Below are 21,828 nucleotides of genomic sequence, written 5' to 3'. Positions count from 1 at the left end.
CAGGGAAGTTACAAGGAAGTTACAGGCAGCAGAAGCAGCTACGGAGCCCTATGGCGTAACAAGGTGTGCTATCTTTCCCCAAACTGACCCCAATATGGGTCGGTGTTGCAGCAGGTTGCAGCATTCTCAACCCCTGCTTAGAGATTTGAATTTTGTACTTCATGTATCATCCCTGAGAGACAAAATCCGGCAGTCGCGCCTGTCAAGAAACCTGCTAAACTCTAGCTACTTTTTAAGCTATTGACGCCTTTTCAATAAACTGCAAAGGGAGCTACAAGATATTTTCAATTTTAGAGTAATATTGGTAGCTTGATAGATATTATGTACAGCTGCAAGTTTCGGGTATTGACTTGACAGGCGTCATCTGAATAGGTCTTCTGGCACATATTCCTTGAAAATTTCTGGAAAGCTCTGCAATAAACGTAATGAATGCATGTGAACCTGCAAGCTTACCTCAATGCACATGCTTGGCATTTTGTTCATATCAAAATTTACGTATTGTGCATTTCTAATTGAATTGAGCACCAAGGTCGGGATTCTAAGGTTGGCACGACCCCAGACCGTCGCTATAAACGGAAATTTGGTATTGCCGTAGTTCCGGAACGCGTTGTGCAGCACCTGCCTGCGCCAGATCTAAGCTTTACCTGACCTACCCTTGTCCGGGCCATCATTGGCGCATCTTTAGCCTCACCATCACTTTCGTCGCCTTATCCCAACACCAACTACAATCTACAATTCATCATCCTCACCACTCATACTGTACACCCCCTCCAACCCGAATCATCGCAAACTCCATCTAACCAATCTACGGAAACTTGAATCACGACAATTACGATAATATTCTCCCGACGGAGCCCCAGCAACCATGGCGCTCGACAACTACTACCACAACAAGATCGAGGCGATGAAGCTCGAAATCCTCAAGGGCCAAGCCGTTCTCCGACGTCTCGAAGCCCAGCGTAACGACTACAACTCAAGAGTGCGGTTGCTGAGAGAAGAGTTAGGTCTTCTGCAACAACCCGGATCGTACGTGGGTGAGGTGGTCAAAGTGATGGGAACGAAGAAGGTATTAGTGAAGGTACATCCAGAGGGAAAATATGGTACGGCAACTTGAATTCGGTTTACCACTTCCCCATATCTAACTATTTTACAGTCGTAGATGTTTCGGATTCCGTGGATATGGCAAAACTTACCGTAGGTAAACGAGTAACGCTTCTATCCGACTCCTACAAGCTCGAGAAGATCCTCCCGTCCTCCGTCGACCCCCTCGTATCCCTCATGATGGTGGAAAAGGTGCCCGACAGCACATACGACATGATCGGTGGTCTGGATCAGCAAATCAAAGAAATCAAGGAAGTCATCGAGCTCGGCCTGAAGCACCCCGAACTCTTCGAATCGCTCGGTATCGCCCAACCAAAGGGTGTTCTTCTCTACGGCCCTCCTGGAACCGGAAAGACATTATTGGCTCGAGCTGTTGCACATCACACAGACTGCAAATTCATCCGAGTATCTGGTTCCGAACTCGTGCAGAAGTACATTGGTGAGGGTTCTCGTATGGTGCGAGAGCTATTCGTCATGGCCCGAGAGCACGCCCCCTCAATTATCTTCATGGACGAAATCGACTCCATCGGATCCTCGCGAGTAGAAGGGTCGTCAGGCGGCGACTCTGAAGTCCAACGAACGATGTTAGAACTCCTCAACCAGCTCGACGGCTTCGAGCCGACGAAGAACATCAAGGTGATTATGGCGACGAACCGTCTCGACATCCTCGACCCGGCGCTACTACGACCGGGCCGTATCGATCGTAAGATCGAGTTCCCTCCGCCATCGATCGAAGCCCGTGCCGACATTTTGCGCATCCACAGCCGCAAGATGAACCTTACCCGTGGCATCAACCTAAACAAGATCGCCGAGAAGATGAACGGCTGCTCCGGCGCCGAGCTCAAGGGTGTGTGCACCGAAGCCGGCATGTACGCCCTGCGCGAGCGCAGAGTCCACGTCACGCAGGAGGACTTCGAACTAGCCACAGCCAAGATTCTGAACAAGCACGACGACAAGGAGGTCTCTCTACAGAAATTCTGGAAATAAGCTCATGTCTTGGCTACGATTACCTACCACGGGATCACGGTTCTATCCTCTGACATGCCGCATTGCTACGAGCTTGGACTTCGGCGTGGCGCTGGGGTCGATATGATGACGACAGCTGCGCGGAAGAGGAGCCGGGGATACGGCTATCTTATAAAGTGTACATTAATCCTAGAGGTGGCGCGAGACGGACGAGGCTAATATATCGAAGTCTTGCTATTTCTAGATGATGTGTAGGGTTTGATTATGTGTGACTGCTATTGATTCGCGATGACTTTATATGATGGCTACCTGCCTAGGTATATTGTCTCAACATTACTACATTTACGAAGTGATTATAGAAAGCCGAAGCTTCTCGGTTCAATATCAGAGCCTTACAACTGGATGGCACTATTGGATAACTACTAGGTACCTACCTAGAGGCTCAAGAACACGAAGGGAAATTTCCAAACTCGTCACTGTTGATAGCATAAGAGATTTGTATGCAGAGTGTTGATTTATGTATCCATCTGTCTCTGCTTCGTATTAACGAGTAGGTGTATGTAGTCCGGTACTCGCCATTACGAATTACGGTATCAACCAGTAGCAGTGTCCATCCACTCTCAACCCGCTCTACTAATGATAATGTACAAAACCCCTATCGCCGACGTGGCTACTGCTTTTAGGCACTCTTATAAGTAAACCCTTTGTGTCTCCCCTTTCCGAAACCCTGCTCTACGAATCCAGTTGTGTGCTATGCTTTCGTCTCGCTCCAAAAAAAAATCGAATATGCCATGCCATGATGCCAACAAAAAACGCCTATAGTAACTCCAGTTCCTTATTAACACCGTGGTCGCCTTACCTGGCTAGACCGTCTAGCCAATGATATGAACCTTCCGACCAAGTCAGAATGCTGTGTTGATGCCAAATGCGAATTTATGCAGTTTTTCCCCGTGAGCCCTCCCCGGATTCCCTCATCCCAATCCGATAAGTTGACGTCGAACTTGAAATCGTGTCTAGGTGAGAGGGCTCCGCTGTATTCATCACCTTCGGAACTCTAGAATCTCGCTCCGTGGCCGTCCCCTGCCTCCGGGCAAACGATCGTTCCTCTCCTGGATTCTCCAGACCCATTCAACCACGGTCTCGTAGCAAAGCACGAATTGCCGTAAGCTCTGGACCATGCTTAGTCGCTGTCGTCTGAAATCCTCCACAGTCGTCTCAATCAAATCAAGGTTCGCGTCCTCGAGCCAACTGGTTTCTATTTCCCTATGTCCAGAGTCCCCTAACTTAAGCCTCAGGCCATTTGCTGCGCCGCTTCTACGACGAACATGAGAGCTCTCAGTCATGCTCACATCTCCATCTGCATCCGACCGATTCATCGTTGCCAGACGCTGTCGTTTTAGCATGTCTATTACACTGTCAACCGTGCAGAAGGTACCCGTTCGACCACAACCAGCAGAACAATGCACAAGCATCGGTCGAGCATTCACGTCGGATTCGGGCTCTTCGTACCAACCCATAGCGGCCGGGTTCTCAGTAGCAACTGATGCAGCGATCGAGTTCGCGTTAACGGGTAACGCCGCGCGTTGCATCACATTGGCTAGTTCAACGAGGGCCAGCAGGTGTGATGGTTGAGCCGGTGCACCAAAATCGGGCCATGATGCGTATTGAAGTTGAGTAATCTCACGTATAGGAGAGAAAGGGTGAGCCGAGTGTGACAGCGCGAACTTCCTAACGATAACGAAAGGAGCTTCGGATTGGGACTGGGGAGGTTGGATGCTCTGGGCAGACTCGAATGTAGTTGTGGTGTTAGCACGGCGTCGCCCATACTCCGACGTGTTGCTTGCGGATGACGCAGCCCCAGGTGCTGACCGATGCTTGTCAATATCAAGCGATACCTTCTTTTCAGATAATGGCTTCAGTCTAATGGATCCAAACTCCCTATTCTGCCAATATGAATGACATTTAAGCTGACCGCCTTCCGATTCCGCGGTTAACATCACTATGACGCGAACATCTTGATCCCAAATGACCGACCAGAAATCCTAAAACGAGAATAGTTAGTCTCAGAACCGCCGCAACGGGAGCAACATGCTAGGTAAACTTACATCAAATGTGGCGGGAAGAGGACCCTGTGACGCAATATAACGCTTATAGCTTCGCGAGGCTTGAACGTAGCTTGCATTGATGTAATCGCAAACACCTTCGGGTCGACCGGTTAAGTGGACACGAGCATGTTCGAAGGGAAGAATGTCCTTGTAACGGTTTTTGCCACCCTTCTCCACTCCAGAAAGGCGGACTTTGCCGGGATGCTGACCTGGGGTTGAGGATGTGTTAAAGGATGCGTAGGCCTCCTTCATGCGAGATTGTTCTCTGCGCTCGATCTGTAAGAACCGTTCGGATGCTTTCTTGCCATGGTCCGATGACTTGGTCACGTCTTGAAGCCAATGGGGCAGAATATCAGAATCTAAACCAGATGGCACTGAAATATCCATCTGACCGACACCGTCCGCGAGATCCATATTTTGCCGAATATTACTGAAGAATGGATTAGGATTATTAGCAGTAGATGGGAGCATTACACCACCGATCACGGGTGCAAAACTCGGTCGTCCACCTTCCGGAGAGCAAATAGAAGTTCCTGGCCGTTGTGACGCCGACTGGTGATCGATGAATGTAGGGAATTCAGTCGCAAAGGCATGAAAGCCACCTCGTAGAAGGAAGGAGTTCCCAGAGAAGCCCTCGTTTGAAAATTTCTTGAACATGTTCATAGCCGACACGGCATCCCGTTTCTCTGTTGATGAACCATCGTACACTATAAGGTACTTGACGTTTGGCCACTGCGCAAACTTATGTTGATCCTCTTCAGTTTGGAGGGTTTGCTGTAACTTCTCTAGGTTAAACGTAGCTCGCTTCAAAAGAGTTGTTGGTATACAGAGGTTTAACGCGCTGCGAATTCGCGACTGTGCATAATGAGTCGATACACGGATGTCTAGCAAAAGATAATCATTTTCAGGCATGTTCATAAGCATATCTTTGAGTTGATTTGGTAGAATGAGACCAGGACCACTCTCAAGAGCTATCGGCAGCGTCTCGGCACGAGGTTTCATGGGTTCCACTGGGTGTTCAAGTTTCTCTTGAGGTAGAGATAGTCGAGGATGCCTGTCTTCGGTCTTAGATAAAGTTATCCTTCGCAAAGGCTCAAAGGGAGAGTCAGCACGAGCAGGAGACTCGAAGCGCGGCATGTTGCTAAAGGAGGGCGGATTCAGCGACACCTCCGAGTTCCTCTTCGAATCTGACGATACATACGCAGAGTCGTGTAGGCTGTCTGTGTCGATGTCCATCCTGCCATCGTGGATCCTGCCGCTTAAAGACCTAGAGCTAGACAGATCCGAGGAATTATCACTATGATTGGTCGACAAACGCGGGGGTCTAGGTCTCGTAGATAAAGGTGACTGAAGAGGCGCAAAATGATGACTACCGAGGTTGAAACCCTTGGACCGGTTCGCATCGACTTGACGTCTGAAAGCTTCAAACTCGGGGTTGGCGTCGAGGGGCACTGGCTTTGGTATCGCTGCACCAAAGGACTTGACGGATGAACTTGGAGGACTCCAGTGATCGAGAGGAGCAACAGCAGATTCACGAATATCACCATTGGAATGGTCAACATTTAGGCCGAAATAATTGGGGCTTGGTGACCGAATATCCGTCATGACGGGAGATAGTTTGGCACTAGGGGGATAAGGTTGGCCGACGGAATGAGGCATGCGAGGAGACGCCATAGGCGTTGTAGTTCTGTTAGCCCTAAAAGACTGCATATTCGTATGGGCATGCCGAGAAGGATGAGAATGAGAATGTGATGAGACCAGAGGTGGTCTCGTAGAGGTCTTCATTGTGTAATGTTGAGTAGTTGTTGCGGAAGTTGCTGTGGTCGTTGCTAAACGGTCGTGGTTTTTCGTCGAATCTGGGGCCATTTCCAATTTCATCCTGCTAATGACGTCGTGTCTTTGACTGGTCCAACCTTTTCTTCCCATTTCAATCTCCGCCCTTATAAATCCGACATGACGAACAATACTAAAGTCATATATGTTTTCTTCTTGTATTTTTTTTTTAGGAAAGTAAATAGGATTCTTCAAGAACAGTATCGATTTTGGTAGAACGATTAACTAAGTCTCTCCCTCCCTGCGTCGTGTGTGGCTGAGGCGTAGAAAACCGAAGCTGAATAAGTAAGACACAGAAGATATTCGAAGGCGGCAACGGCAACAGCAACAGGCATGCGCAGTAACGTACAGTCAGTACGAGCGGAAGGCGAAGGACAGAAACAGAGCACAGCTCTCTCGAATGACGATGGCAATGGAACCGCCAAAAAGAGGGTGGGTGGGTAAGGGGGAAAGGACGGTTGTTAGAAGAAGGAACCTTGGCTCCTGTCGTTATGCTGCTCAGACTAGAGGGACCCTTTTGCTTTTCTGTGCGTGGTCCGGTCAACGGTAGTGGTAGTAGCGGTAGTAGTTTGTAGTAGTGGTGTGTATGAGTGTGTGCGTGTGGAATGGGCGATGAGGCCTGGACCACCGGCGATCTCTCTACTTAGACGCAACTTGGTCGCACTGGAAATAGGACAAAAGAGTGCCCTGGCCCTAAAGGGTGTAAGTAAACGTATGTAGAGGTATAAGGTATTGTAAGTATGGGTGTAAATAGAATGATAGGATGGGGGGGCAACACCGTTCGGATTGCCTGACTTGATCAAGCAAGGCGAGTCTCGTGCAGGTTAAGGTACTTTGACAGGACTTGACAGAACCAAGGTAGGTAATAAGGTAAGGTAGACTGGCTAGGTAGATTTCGGGGGGGTATTAAGTGTCATAGAGGGACGAGACTACGGGAGTTTCTGGACCCTAATAGGGCAAGAGAAATTGTCGACTGAGGCAATGATCAGCGATTCAATGGCGCTACTTTGCGACGGCGGCAAGGGTCGAAAGTGGTGGACAGCGGACTAGGTAGACTAGGTGGGCTGGGGACAACTGGGACAACTAGAACTGGAACAACTGGGACACAGCGTGGAGACGGAGATAATATAAATCATAGGCCGCGTCTTCATCATCAAGTGCAAGGGCAGGAGGGAAAACTAAGTGGCAGAACTGGCAGAACCGGTACTCACTGGTACTGAAGTGGTATAGCCTAACAGGTATAGTCGTTTCCACTCTTCAAAAAAGGACCCCCAAAAGACCCAAGGACCCAAACACTAAGAGGTGGCTTTTGACGATCACAAAATATAAGCCCCATTGAGCCTCCAGTCAGTCCAGTGTCGTGTTACTTTCTGGTCAAGTGCCAGTTCTAATTCCAATATTAAATGTTGTTACGTAGCTGCGTAGGTTAATATCTGGCAGTCTGGTTCGGTTCAATGTTGTTTAAGTCTGATAATGTAGGTTACTAATTCGGTTGGCGCCGTAGGATCAGATTGGAGAAAAGCGAAAACCGAGAAAATAAAAAAGGGTTCAAAGCTCGATGACGAAATGGCCAGAAAAAAAGTTGGGGTGAAAGAATAAGGGAATTAAGGGGATAAGGGGATAAGGGGAGAGGACCCTTGAAAACTGATGACTCGGTGAAACTTTTTCCTTTGTTAAAATACCTTACAGCATAAAGCAAATAAGATGAGGCAAATGACATAATGCAGTCAGTCTTCTTACCTTGTTAGAATACAAACTTCTTTGTTCCTGCCTACTCTACTACTTTAAACTTTACAATTCACTAGTTCAAGCCGTTACATATTTGATGAGCCCATCTTATCCAACACCGTCTAATAAGATCCATTGATCTCAACTAAGCAGCTAAGATATACTGGAGGGTATGTCATCTACAGCTACAGGATGCGGTACCTACCTAAGTAGTATGTAATAGCATGTCATTTAGACAGGGCTTTTCCCATCTCGCATTTGATGTTTGCAAGGTTGTTTGGCTCAATGCGCTTAAGGCATATGTGGTAGGTATAGACAAGTATAGCTCGTCTTTATTCCTGGCAGCTAGCCATATCAAATAAGCAGTGGGCGTGGATAATAAACTTGATCAGTACATCGACGGTACAAGCATATGTACTCTGACGCGGTCCCGAGGTGGCGCATCACACACACGTCATAGTTGTATACTTAGATACAACGCTAGGCTTGGCTGATTTATGAAAGACAGACAGGGAGTTGGAAGCAGCGAAACAACATCGAAGCTGTAAGCACAGGCCACAATAACCCCCCCTTTTCTTTTCTGGAAATAATGACCTACTATTGTACTATGCAGTATTATGGATCTCTTAAGCGCTAGGCTTTTCACGGAAGTCAATCTCCAGGGCTTGGAAGCTGGTTACTTGCTTTGGAATCTTCTCTTTTTTTCTTCTTTAGGGGTCTAAAAGCAACTAAAAAGCAAGGTTGACAAGGTTGACCAGGTCAACCAGTCGATCCATCCTGGCCGTCTTGGTGTGTCGCAATAACTATTCTAGACCCTTTCCCCTCATCCACGATTGACACGATTGAACAAAGATCATCCGACTCTGCTTCGTGCTACGTCGAAAATCGCTTCTGACAATGGTCATTCTCGTCTTTTTAATTGCCCGAGGATTCTGGACATCTGGACATTCTGGACCGGTCAACCGGCGCAATTATGGTTGTGAAGCCATTTGCCATTAGCCGGCCCAAGGTAGTAATTCTCTGCCGTCCGCATTTAAATCCGCACTTAAAACGCCAAACAGAGTGAGGCTGAGATAGCTCCGTCCTCGATGGTTTCGAGTCTCTCAAGGGTTTACCCCGGCAGCCTAGGCAGTGGACTCTGTGGGTAGTGCTGTTCCTATCGCCTAATAATTAAACGTGCGATTCGGCATATCCATCGACTGGAAGTATGGAGATATCCTTGCAGATACATATCTATTTGCCTTGATATTTCAGTATTTCACATCGTCTACGAAGCCCTCAAGTTTCAACTCGACCGGCCATCATTCCTGTAGGTACGGGGTGAGAAATAGGGAAATTGACTTAGTCCGGAGACCAGCCACTCTTTCGGATTTCATGATTCCAACTGCATCTAAGCGATATCACTGCTATCGCACAAATTCTAGATGGACCTAGCCCCCCTGAAGCTCCGTCCCAAGTTTAACCCACGCTGCCTTACGTACCTAAGGTTAGATAGGATCGGTACATACATAAATAAGGAACTCAAAAAGATCGTCACTCGCTCAACAACACGGATCTGGGCGATTAAATGTACGATTCCGAATATATCCCGCGGTTCTCGCAGGGTTTACAAATCAAGAAGTTGTATTGTACGATCGTGGAAAGCTACGGTAATCCACGCTATGAATGACATGAGATCGCCGAGTTGCTAGCATAGGGCGCCAGCCTACAGCAATAATGACTAACAGCTCACACTATAAGTAGAAGTCTCCTGATCTTGTCATCAAGTGGTGGCAGACACACACACACATACACACACACAAGACATCGAATTTTCAACAGTCGCGTCTTACGCTAAAGGGGAAGATTTTTAAGTATATGGGAATTTCGACCCTTCACACCCTTTATAGCTCATCTCATCACACCATTTCTACGTCATTGTGCTTTGCAATATGTTGTGCCACCAACTTCCCACGAGGCCAGCTCGTCCCGCTCGAACGGCTCTTGATTGTTGAGCATTTCTACTATCGCGCCGTTGTTGGGGTTTGGCAGATGACCTCGTTCAACAATAGCCATTCTAGACGAGATCGTACACGCGAGATGCGATTCCGTGGTGTGTGCAAATATATCTGGCCGAGCCAAATGTCAGGACCGTATAGTGTTCTTGGATGCAGATCAGCTTGCACAACCTCCCCGCATCAGAAAAGAGCTGCAATTCGAGGGGTCTGGAACCTGAGGGGACGAAGAGGGGATCAAATCATGTTGAGGCTACCGACAACCTGCCTGCCTGTTTCAGCACTCCCCAGCTACTATCCCAGTTTCCCAATTCCGACCTTAGCGGCTGATCCCAAGATCTAGACATGGAGAAATGTAGTATCCCATATTGCGTTATCGCTCCGTTCCGCTTATTTCGATTTCTCACCGCCGTTGTACGGAGTACATCTCTCTCCTACATACGCACACATTGTACATCTAATCCTACAGGATGGTCACCACCTGGCAATCTGCTAATCTACCTAGTATTGATTAGTGGAGGATTTCCTCCGTCGTAAATTTGCTAGACCTGCGTCCAACGAAAATGCGCTACTGCGTTGATCAAGACACACAATCTCCCGTAAGGCTCATCGTACTACACACGATCAGGACGCGCAACCTGTCTCTGCTACATATCTAGGTAGATGTGTACTTCTATAGATCCGAGACTAGCGATAGCCGCCGCCACGTGTAGACGGCCAACTCTATTAGAACTCTCGGGAACGGGTATCCTCGTGTTCCAGGCACATAACGGTCTAATGTCTAATAGCAGAGAAAAACTAAGGCGGTTCGGCGAGTCATGTCATGTCGCAGTCTCCGACACGCCATGACAACTTTCCCATCACCACGCTTATTTTATCGCCTAAGCCATTTTACCCACCAACCCGGCCCCTGTACCAGTGGCCCCCCGGCTCCGACAGCCACGCTACGCAGGTAAGCCGCCTTCTTGCATTAGGAGGGGGGGACGAATCTAGGCCAGTGGCTCGCCGGCGCTAATGGGGAAAGCAAATGCTGTGGCACAGGCACGGTGTGCAGATACCGGATAACCGTTACTAATATCCGCTCACCGATATTACACTTTCTGTAAGGGCGGCCTTTGCATGTGTAGCATGTACGTAGGAGGCGATGTCTGCTTACTTACTTTTTCCCGTGAGAGCTTCGATGTATGTATGTATAGTGCCTTCTATTATAGACTGTCGAGGTCGACGATAAGTTGGTCACCGTAATCTTTTGCGAATCATTGGTTTCGTCTCATTTTACTTAAGGTTCTGGCTGTGACCGGTGGTAGATGGCGTATATAATCAGCCTGTTTCTGCAGATGATAGGGGTAACTACCGGTAAGGCCAGGCCGATTTGGAATGGGAATCATCAGATAATGGTTCGTCATGACGAAGAGGAGGCTTCGTGATTAAATAATCAAGGTTATTGGTTCATTCTGTTCATGATAGTGAAATGTTGATGAGGACATGATATCTCTGCGTCGGCTCTGTGGGTTCTAATCGTATTATGATCTCAGTGGCGTGTTTGGAGGATCCCGCTCAGAACAGTCTAACGAGAAGGTAACTCTCAAGAAATTCTGCGAATGCTAGTATGACGTTGAATTTGTGTAATAGCTACAGTAAATTTCTTATTGACATTTATCGTTTATAGTTTTTAATATTACTTACCTAGGTATTATACTACCATATATTCAATATTGTTTCAGGGGCTTGGATTACACATAACAAGGTGTGTAGAAATTTAAGGGGTCTAGTAATGTCTGATTGTAGTCATGTTAATATAAATGAGCACCTAGTATGTATATAGTAAAAGAATAAAAGTACATTGCGTTTCCTCTGTTCCTCTGGCTGTGTAGGTACGGATGGTAAAATGATGGTGTCTCAACGCCGAAAGTAAAGTGGCGTATTGCCTGAGGAAAAGCCTCATTGCGAGACTGACAGTTGTATGATAACAACTTTCCCGAGGCTAGTAAAATAGCTTAACAAATCGAACGCAAGATCCAGTAGCCTGTTTATATATTAACCTCATGATGAGGGAAGTATCATTGCCAAGAAAAGCAACCTCTAAAGCAGTTCTCAACTATGCGATTTGCCCACGAACCCTATAAAACTCCTAGCCATGCGAAAAAGCAACTTTATACATGGGTATCATCCTAACATGAGCCTACAGCTCACTTGCTCCCTTATACCGTGTCATCGTAACACAACCATATTCCTCTTTATGCGCCCATTCCCCAGCTATGGCTTCCTCCAGTAGGCTCTTGTTCAGCCCTCTCCATTTATACATCCGTGTCCCAAGGATTAATGAAATCGTTCAAGTTATTCATAACATCCGCCACATCGTCTACTCCCTGGCTCTCCTTTTGCCACGGAGATTGCTCTTCACCATGCATTTTCTGATCAACATTCCTCTTAACAATCCCGACAGGAGTCCCTTGTGTGCGGGGAATATACGCATCGGCCACCTGAAAAGCCTCAGCCATCGCACCAACCGACGGGCTTATAGGCATTTGCTGCGAAGAGCTTGGGAGTAATGGCTTAGACCGACGTCGGATATTTTCCCCACTAGCACGTCGCTTCATAATACTGAAATGGTTATGGAAGTTCTTGCCCACATCGTCGTCATCAGCATTGACTGTCGTTTGAGGCGGAGGCGACGCAGCTCTTTTAATATTAAGTGGCTGCCGAGTCTCGATATCGTCATCATCTTCAGGGAATAAAGCGAATGTTACTCGTCGAGTTGACCGCCCACTGTCTAGGGCGTCAGGAATAATACTCCACGGATGACCGATAGATGAAGGGCGACCAGCAAACTGTTGGCCTCCGCGTTTCGGTGATGGACTGTTGAACGTAGCGAATGGCTTGATCGAACTCTCTAGGTCAGGTGTTCGCACATGAAATGTAGGCATTCGGGGAGGTGTAATCGGATTCCCTTTTGAACTCTCTGAATACTGTCCAACAGCCGCCATGGACAGTTGTAGGTGTGGTGGCGGGGGTTCTTCGTTGAAAGCTGTCGGAGAACAAGAAAGAGAGTATTTGGAACGAGGCTTGAAGCTCGCGCTTGACTCAGCCCAGGGATTTTGATGCACTTGAGGAACTATCGTGCTAGGATGTGTGTCGGTTGGTTTAGCTTCCACATCTGCCAGATGATGCCCATGATCTATTTTCAACGGTTCCGATAATTTCCCACCCCAGGGGCTCTGTTGTGATGGTCCGATCATAGGGGTTCCATGACCACTAGGCTGAGAACTAAGTAAAGTGAGATGGGATGGGCAAGGAGAAAGTAAAGGTATATCATCAACCGGCTCTGACTTAACGTGCCCGATCGTAAGGTCTGCCCCTGGAGCTAATTCGGTAACCCATGGACTATCTGGCGGAATAACTTCCGAAGGTTCTGATAAAGTAGTCGCAGTTAAGTCACTATTATCAAGAACTTCCGCCTTGACAGCTAAAATGCTCACTTTGCTCTCATTAACCATCTTTGCTCCATCTGTAGATTTGGCACTCCACTCCGACTGTGATAATGGTACTATGGGTAAGTTGGATTCAATGCCCGATTCATTTCCTTGTGTTTCCTTGTTCATCACGTTTTCCATTTGCTCGTCTAGCTCGACTGTTGACATGACACCAGGGGTTTGACCTTTGGGTACGTGATGACTTGCGGATATTCCATTAGGTTTGTATAGCGTATTTCCATCGATGTCCATTGGCTGGTTCTCTGTTGAATGTGTTTCGGCTATAAGATTTCTGGAGACTGTAGTGTTTTGAGCCACCTTCTCTTCATGTAGCGGTTGTGGTATACAGAAGTCGTCCTGAACTAGGGTTTGTTTATTAGTTCGTATAGTTCCACCCTGAATATGAAGAGAATTTGTGTTTTCTATTGAGGCCAAAACGTTGATTGAACCGCTACGCGTTGAATTTGGGTTCTCAACAAGCGGCTGTTGATCCTTAATTGCCCCCCTTTTCGAACGAGATGGGATTGAATAGCATTCCGTGCTGTTCTCGACAATACTACTGTCCTGATAATATATCTGATCAGGAAGACTTTCAGCTCGGTCGCTTATTTTTGCTTGCTCCGTGGGAACTTGCAGCGCCAACGCTGGACTCGACTGTGGGAGTTGCCGTGGCTTTTTTGTTTTCTGAGCTGCGATGCTTGCTGCATCTTCATGAACTGGAGATGAAGGAGTTCTGGTCTGAGTGGGTTCAGGATAGGCGTCTGCTATTGGCTCTTCTACACCTATAACCTGCTTCGTGGGTCGAGTTCGATAATGAAAACTCTCGTCTAGATAACTTTCGGAATACATATCGTCTGCGTTCTGGCTCTGATGAGATTTCTTATTGCTTATGTCACCGTAGGCTTGTTTTGCGTGATTCTCTATCTCGGCATTGGAAACCCTTTTGCGTTTTCGATCATCTACTGGAGATGGCTGGTTATGAATGCTACTAACCGTCCTGCTCATGGGTCGTATTTTCGAATTCTTAACAGCTGCTTCGGATATTTCGGATGAGTTGGCTCGTGACGACGTTATCTGGTGTCTTGCGATATTCTTGTGCTGTCCTCTATATTGACTTTCCGAAATACTCTGGTCGGCAGTGGAAGATGGGGTTGCCAATTCGAAGCTTTGGCTTATCTTCTTTCTAGGAATGCCGGGCTTCCCAGTCTGATCGATGTCTGTGGGCACCGAGCTACATCGAGCTGAAGTCTGTGCTGTGAGTAGTGGCGTGGGAGTAGACGTCATGGCTATATCCTGGGGGTTATCGAGCCTCTTCCGCTTCGATTGCTTCTTCAACCAATCTTTCGTGGCTGGTCGTTTCTTGCCAGAACCATCGGTTTCGGAGTTAATTTGATTGGGTACCCAGAAAGGATTCGGCTCTACTACGATTCCAGGAGATACATCCTTCGCCCAAGCCTGTATTCGACTGTGTTTGTCTGTCTCTGGAGGGTTACTAGAAAGTGGCAATTCCCGATTGCTTTCAGGGCTAGGTAAGTGGCAGCGCATTGAGTTACTGGTACCAGATGTGGTGTCGTTCTGTTCAAGATATTTGCGCAAGCGTTGTTTGATTGCTGGAAGAGGTTTCATCGTAGGTTGGGATGTGGAAACTGTATTTTCGATGGAGGGTTGTTTCGGTAGCCAAGGATTCTTCCATCCTGAAGTCTTCTCGAAGGGACCATGAAGAGAAGCGGAGAATATTCGTTTAGTCTTGCCCTGTAAATATCGGAGCCCCTGAGTTTCGTATCGTAGTCTCTTTGCGATCTTTGCGTCATCATCAAGCTCTTCATCCGATCCAAGACAGATGATGTCGTCCGGGTTCGATGGGGGAGGGGCGGCGCAATAAATAGGTTCATCACCGAGGCGGTCTCGTCTCCAGGCCCCGGCCTCAATATCAATATCCATATTATCTTCATCCATGATTTCCATATGTAGTATTATGTTTCGTCAATTCCATGTCATCATTCGGATTTCGACTAGGATTGGTAGATGCTCTAGATTGATTTGACGTCGGTGGGGTTTCGACAACAGACAATGTCTAGAGTTTCGGATTCACTAGAAAAGTGAAGAGAAAATTAATTATTCAAATTAATTAGTCTAATGTTGCGTTCTGGCGGTTGCTAGGTGGCATGAAATCCCCACTCTCCCGGTACCGATCTTAAGGATATTTGGGAAACCTTATCGCGATTGGACGCGACTGAGCGCGTTAATTGAAATTAGCGTCTCCATTTGGAGTTACATGTGGCTAGGTGTGGCTCGGAATATGTTAAATGGATTATGTGTGGCGAATGAGTGGATAATCCGTTGCTACAGAAACCGGAAGATACCAGTACCGTTTCTTCCGAGGAGTTTGACCAATGATTCAACGGTGCGGGACGGTGTGAGCCAAGTAACGGTAACGGTACACCGCCTGCACAACACCACATATTACATCCACAGTACATTGGAAGATACTTGCCCTTTTCACCTGAACAACCCTTACCAACCTCCCTGGGACCCTAGGAAATGATCAGAGCTTCACGAATTATTCTTTCCAGGAATATTCCATAGTTTAAACGCAGCCTTTAATGATTTTACTACGCTCAATTATCCTCCAATTATCCTCCAATTACCTTTGACACTTCCTCTATTGGTTAGTGCCGCACCCTACGAACCGTAGAGCAGCTTAGACGCGACCAATTGCCCCACGCATCTTTGTCAACACAAACACCACTTAGGACACAGCACGTCATCAAATCGCGACCCTCCCTCTACAATACTACTTCAATCCATACTACAACACTCGAATATTGCCGTTGACGGAGCTGCTATTTTCAATCGCCTCAAACTATTCACTATTTATTGTCTATCGTACTTACATACCTTCCTCGATGAATGCTCCTCGTCATCGTTCTTGATCCTCGTCATATCTAATCTTCACACCTGCCCGCCATGGCTCATGCCTGGCTAGACTCACTCTCCGAGGACTGGGTCTCTCAACCTAGATCCGAAACTTCCCAGGTTCAGTTGCCTGGTACACCAAGCACTCCAAACACACGAGCAAGTACGAATCGCAAAAGTCCGCGCGAACCTCTTAGTCGCATACCAAGATATAATCCTGGTAATTCCTCAGCGAAGAAGTCCCAGCAGTCCCAGCAACCTGCGCATAGCAGTAGCGCTATTAATATCTTAAGCGAACGAAGCACAAACGATATTAACATCCGAGGATCACAACGCGGTTCCTCTAAATCCTCGCAAGAGCCTAAAATCTCTCCGAGAGGACGACGTTATTTTAGTCGATCGGTATCCGCCTCTACTTCCGCATCTGTCGTCCACAATACCATTCAACATAACAAATCCCAGAGCATCTCCCCTTCTAAAGGTAAAGAGAGTATACCCGAATGGAAGAAACGATTGGTTTATGGGCAGTTGAACTACGGAGAATCCAAAGATTTGTTTAGCTCAGCAGGAACAGGTCTAGAAGACATCTTTCGACCACCAGTCGCGCCAGAAGCTACTGGAGATGAGACCATGGCAAATGAAGAAGGCGTTAACGATATGACACTACCATCGAGTCCTCCACCTTATTCTAGATCCAAACAACTGCAACAACAGGAATGCGATGATGAAACCTTCGAGGAATCCACCAACGACTCTCAGATTCGGCATTCTCCTCCGCCTCCTAAGAAGATCGTGTTCCGAAGGACGGATGAGGATAACCAAGATTCAAGTAGATATGGCCAATCTACGTTGGATGAGAGCTATGATGGGCAAGATGAAGGCACGAATGAACCCGAAGAAGAGTCAATCATCCGCACCAATGCTATCGACGGCTTCGATGAATCACGTAAAGTTAGTGGGCAAAGCGTGATCAAGAACGAGGACCTGAGCCCAATTCTCATATCACGACACACCAAAGACGGAGCAGTGAGCTATGCTCCGGTCGAACTCCCTGTGGAACAGTTACGGAAGCGCCTTGAGAAGCTCAGAAGAAATCAGATGGTCTTGGATTCGGAGCCTAGCAGCCTTTCGGAGTCAGAACCAGCACCAGCGCTTGTTGTCAACGAGAGCCAGAAACTCGATACCACCGATGAATTTGTCAAGAATGGCGGATTTTTAAATGTTCAGCGAGGTGGTTATTCAGGCGAGGGATCTTTTCGTCAGCGTCCTCTCAGTCCTCCGTTGAACCTTGATACTTCGGAAATGCTTCCAGAATCATCACTCCAAGCCAGCACCCCGAAGCAATTCCCAAGTGTCAGGTTAGAGCGTATTGCGTCAACCGACTGGCGCGGAGTATCGGAATCCCCTTCTATACCCCTTGCACCGTTTCCTAGCCCCGAGAAGCGACTCGAGCCTCCTTCGGGTCAGAGCGGCAGCCCTCTGAAACTGTTTGGCCCATATGACACATTCACCAATCAAACTCTTCTCCGGCGCATAAGCCAATTTGAGGACCAAATGACAGAGAGCCCTTCACGTTCGAATTTGGACAATACTGCTGGTTTACCGGCACAAGAATCACCTTCCAAGTCTGATGTGAACAGAGGCTTTGTGGCCGAGTCCAGTCCAAGGAAAACAGGACATGTCAATTCCAACTATCCTGACAACATCGATGACATTAGCACTTTCGGGGCTGGTGAGCTAGATGGCTACGAGTTCAGTGAAGATATTACCCAGAACTCAATTTCCCAGTCGCAATTAACGAACAAGGAGAATATGGCGCCCACAGACGACTCACTTCCACCAAGTCAGTTTGTCAGGTTTCATCTTCACGAGGACTTATCCTCTGAGGCAATATCCCTTCTCGTCCCGCGACGGCGGCATAAACTGCAGAGCAACATTTTCCCTCAGCGACGTGGCTTGATTTTATCTAGGCCACCCAATAGTTCGAGGCCCCAGAGTTCTTCACATCCGATTGGACCTAATGGCGGTGTTGAGGCAACACCAAAGAGGGATGGCTCTGATGGGAAGAGGCCGCGAACCTCACCATCTAAAGATCCTACTCCAAAAAGGAGAAGGACACTTCACCGATCGGATATTGCATATGGATTGGAAGACCAATTTGTGGCGATCGATTCGGTGCAATCTTCCCATCGAACTATGCAATCAGTTATCGGGAAGAAGCGACCAGCTTCTGGCGAATCTGACTTGCAACAAACTGCAAGCCCAAATATTTTGGCAACAAGACCGATTCTCCGACCTCGATCACCAACACCGGGTCAAAGATCATCGGGAGCATATGAGCAACAGTTACTTGGCGACCGAAGTTACAATTCAGGTTATGAAAATAGCATGTCGGAAACGAGTGGTCAAGATAACGCTGTGAATGGATCGGGAAGGACCTCGTTGAAAACCCAGGACTATTACGATGTTGCGGAGGAAATTATGACTATGATCCGCAACAAGGCGCGACCTAGGAATGACCTTAGCAGTGTAGAAGAAACCGAGACTGAAGAGCCGCAGTACAGCTCGATTGCATATGGCGAAGACGACAGCTCGTTCCAATCTACAAAAGAGCCATTCTCGCGACCACCCAGCCGGGAAGGACCTCCTCTTTCTAGAGTTCCAACACGCCAGGAAGACCCTGAGCTTGTCAACCGACTTAAAAAATATCAGGAGGGTAGCGATTTGGGCGAAATCATTACGAATTCGATGCATTCGATGGGGCGTATTAGGAAGGCTATCAACGAGGCTAACAGCCTTAGTGAGTCCATCCGACAGAGTATTCTTACTGACAAGACATGGGACAAGTTTCAGGAAGATGCGGAGGTGGTCAGTGACCTTTCCAATGTCAGGATTTCGCGTAACCCTGACTTTCCCGAGTCCGAGGAAAATGCTGTCGAATATCCCACGAATGGATCGAGGTCTTCCGGACAATCCATCCGCACAACCTCCTCTAGGGGATCAGAATCAAAGAAACTCATTCTGCCAGATGTAGTCAAACCTTTCATCGGCAATAAAGTGGGAAACATGGTATTCGACAAGGAGAATAAGGTATGGCACAAGATAAAGAAGCCAAGGTCTGCTCCGGAAGACAGAAACTTCCTCCCATCCGAGGACAGCGAGGACCCGTTCGCTAGTATTCCAGATTTATCGGTCGACACTGCTCGAGAGAAGCAGAATCTCAAGTTGACCGCGGCACCTAACCCATTATCCGGGGAGCAGTCTCAAGAAGAGGAACCAACAAGTCCTTCTTCTGCGAAGTCGTCTACTACGGCGCATGAGTCTATCAATTCCCAAAACATACTGGGTAATATAAAAGAGGCATACGCAAAATTTGAGACAGCAGTAGAAGACGACAAGGAGATCGAGCATGAAATATCAATCCATGAAGATCGGATGCAAAGATCCAGCCCATCGCGACGAAGGAACCTCACGATTTCATTTTCGTCTCCGATCGCATCGATCATCCAAGATGTTGCTCATCATTCGGATGACGACAACGGCAACAATGGCAACAATGGCGGTCAAGAAAATGGAACGGTGGAACACGTGGCCCCCACCGATTCGCTAGGGCGTGGACGAGCGTCTAAATCGCCAAAATCCGCCGGTAGTTCAATTAGAAACTCCCGGTCTCGAAGCCGTTCCGCAAGAAACCTATCCGTAAAAGGCCAGGATTTTGTCCCCAGGCCGGTGTCCCGAATCGACGAACAGGACGAAGACCCAAGTGGGGAACACGCCGCGTCGGAAGAGCGGCAGCTCAGCATTCGCGCGGATTCGAGCGTCGTGTTTCCGGACAATGAAGACCAGCGGAACACAAGCTTAAGCGTCGTGGTAACGCCAGCGCCCGCAAAAACCCAGCCAATTTCTGCAACGCCAATAATTGGGCAGTATGTTGGCACTTTGTCCTTGAGTCCTATGTCTGATTTTACAATGCACCACGCCGACCAGTCCCTCGGATTAGAAGTCAGCTATGTCGTCGGAGATCGTCATCTCGCTACCGGAGATGGCTCCAAGAAGATCATGTCTAAGGCTATCCAGAATCTTGTCGAGAAGATCACCGAGGTCGAGCCATTCGAGCCCGACTGGGATTCCATGCAAGAATTAGACATCAATGACAAGCACTTGACGACACTTCACATGCTCGACGAGTTCTGTACAAACATTACTACCCTTAACGCGTCCAACAACTTAATCGAGCACCTTGACGGTGTGCCTGATGCCGTTCGCAACTTGCGCATCACAAATAACCACCTTTCCGAGTTAACAGCATGGGGTCACTTGATGAATCTACAATATGTAGATGTGTCTAACAATCAGATCAGCAGCTTGCACGCCTTCAAAGATCTGGTCCATCTCCGGAATCTGCGTGCCGACAACAACCAGATCACCAGCTTGGACGGTATCAAGATGCATGACAGCTTGCAGGTTCTCCGCGCAAGGGGTAACCTTATTGATGAAGTGAACTTTGATGGCACGAAGTTACAGCGTTTGACTGAGCTTGACTTGGAGAACAATCAGATTACGTCGATCCAAGGAGTTGAGCAACTCACGTGCTTAGCTACTCTTAACCTGCAGCATAACGGCCTGTCATATTTCGCTCCAAGCGCGAATGTCTCAGTTCCAAACCTAAGGTACCTAATGCTCTCTAACAACGAGCTTACCACCTTCAATATCGCCTCATTCCCTTCTCTGCGTCTCCTTCACATAGACCGCAACCAACTAGTCACGATAACTGGATTTTCACGATGCCGTCGTCTCGACAGCCTCTCGTTGCGCGAACAGCGAGGCGACGAACCGCTAGACCCGTCCTTCTTACACGCCGCTTACGAGGTACGAAAGCTATTCCTCTCGGGTAACTTACTCGGGACCTTCAACCCAACAGTCGACTTCTTAAATCTGCAGTACCTAGAACTAGCCAACTGCGGACTCCAAAGTCTCCCGCCCGACCTCGGACAACTAATGCCGAACCTGCGGGTCCTCAACCTCAACATGAACGCCATCGATGACGTCACAGGCCTACGGTACATCCCCAGACTAAAGAAACTCCTTGCAGCGGGTAACCGGCTCGCGGACGCGGGACAGGTCGCGGAAGTGCTAGCGGGCTTCCCGCATCTGCAACGCCTGGATCTACGGGACAACCCGGCAACACTCGGGTTCTACGGCCCCGCGCTCATCGCGTTCGCGCCGAAGGAGGGAGAGGGTAACGGCTTCGACCTCCAGGACGCGGACGCGGCGCGCGACGAACGCTTCGCTAGCAGATCCGATATGGGCACGCGCATGCGTCGAAGGTTCTACGAGCTTGTTGTCTTGGATCGCTGTCGGAGGCTTAAGACGCTCGATGGTCTTCCTGTTGATGCGACGGCCCTGGGTCAGGCTGGGTTGAGGAGGGGGAAGGTTTGGGATGCGCTTGTTGAGAGTGGGGTTGTGGTTAAAGAGGAGGGGGGGAGTGAGTTGGTGCTTGCTGAGGCTGAGGACTGGCAGTAGGGCTGCGAGGATAGCTTTGGTTGAGGCTCGGTGGATTGGGTTGGGTTGGGGTTGTCTTGATTACCTTGGGTACTAGGTACTAGGTACTAGGTAATTGGGAGTTCAAGGGGGTGACGTTTTTCAGTTCTTGATGAGTGTTTTAGATACGCGGTTTGTGGAGGTACTCGGGCGAGTTACGAAGTGGACGGT

The 21,828-nt window shown here is 48.2% G+C and overlaps 4 protein-coding genes across 4 annotated transcripts; 2 read left to right on the top strand and 2 right to left on the bottom strand.

Annotated features, from left to right (window-relative positions):
* Nucleotides 1-730: 730 nt before the first annotated feature.
* GGS22DRAFT_147603 (26S proteasome subunit P45 family protein) lies at nucleotides 731-2,227 on the top strand. Its single transcript, XM_047958953.1, has 2 exons — nucleotides 731-1,100; nucleotides 1,154-2,227. Exons 1-2 carry the CDS (start codon nucleotides 866-868, stop codon nucleotides 2,086-2,088), a joined length of 1,170 nt encoding a protein of 389 aa, XP_047818690.1. The 5' UTR covers nucleotides 731-865; the 3' UTR covers nucleotides 2,089-2,227.
* Nucleotides 2,228-3,107: 880 nt separating this feature from the next.
* Nucleotides 3,108-5,957, bottom strand: GGS22DRAFT_180064 (uncharacterized protein; the record flags this gene model as incomplete). The annotated part of the gene is made up of 2 exons (XM_047963730.1): nucleotides 3,108-4,109; nucleotides 4,173-5,957. 2 exons carry the CDS (start codon nucleotides 5,955-5,957, stop codon nucleotides 3,108-3,110), a joined length of 2,787 nt encoding a protein of 928 aa, XP_047818689.1.
* A 6,067-nt stretch (nucleotides 5,958-12,024) lies between these two features.
* On the bottom strand, nucleotides 12,025-15,156 carry GGS22DRAFT_180063 (uncharacterized protein; the record flags this gene model as incomplete). The annotated part of the gene is made up of 4 exons (XM_047963729.1): nucleotides 12,025-13,562; nucleotides 13,596-13,854; nucleotides 13,918-14,159; nucleotides 14,190-15,156. 4 exons carry the CDS (start codon nucleotides 15,154-15,156, stop codon nucleotides 12,025-12,027), a joined length of 3,006 nt encoding a protein of 1,001 aa, XP_047818688.1.
* A 565-nt stretch (nucleotides 15,157-15,721) lies between these two features.
* On the top strand, nucleotides 15,722-21,766 carry GGS22DRAFT_147584 (uncharacterized protein). The gene has a single exon (XM_047958952.1). It carries the CDS (start codon nucleotides 16,168-16,170, stop codon nucleotides 21,637-21,639), a length of 5,472 nt encoding a protein of 1,823 aa, XP_047818687.1. The 5' UTR covers nucleotides 15,722-16,167; the 3' UTR covers nucleotides 21,640-21,766.
* The last annotated feature ends 62 nt before the right edge of the window (nucleotides 21,767-21,828 follow it).

This window comes from Annulohypoxylon maeteangense (assembly GCF_022496945.1).
Source record: "Annulohypoxylon maeteangense strain CBS 123835 unplaced genomic scaffold GGS22scaffold_9, whole genome shotgun sequence".
In the NCBI taxonomy this organism is placed as follows: domain Eukaryota; kingdom Fungi; phylum Ascomycota; class Sordariomycetes; order Xylariales; family Hypoxylaceae; genus Annulohypoxylon; species Annulohypoxylon maeteangense.
The sequence above is the reverse complement of the archived record's forward strand: the minus strand, read 5'-3'. Positions and strand labels throughout refer to the sequence as shown.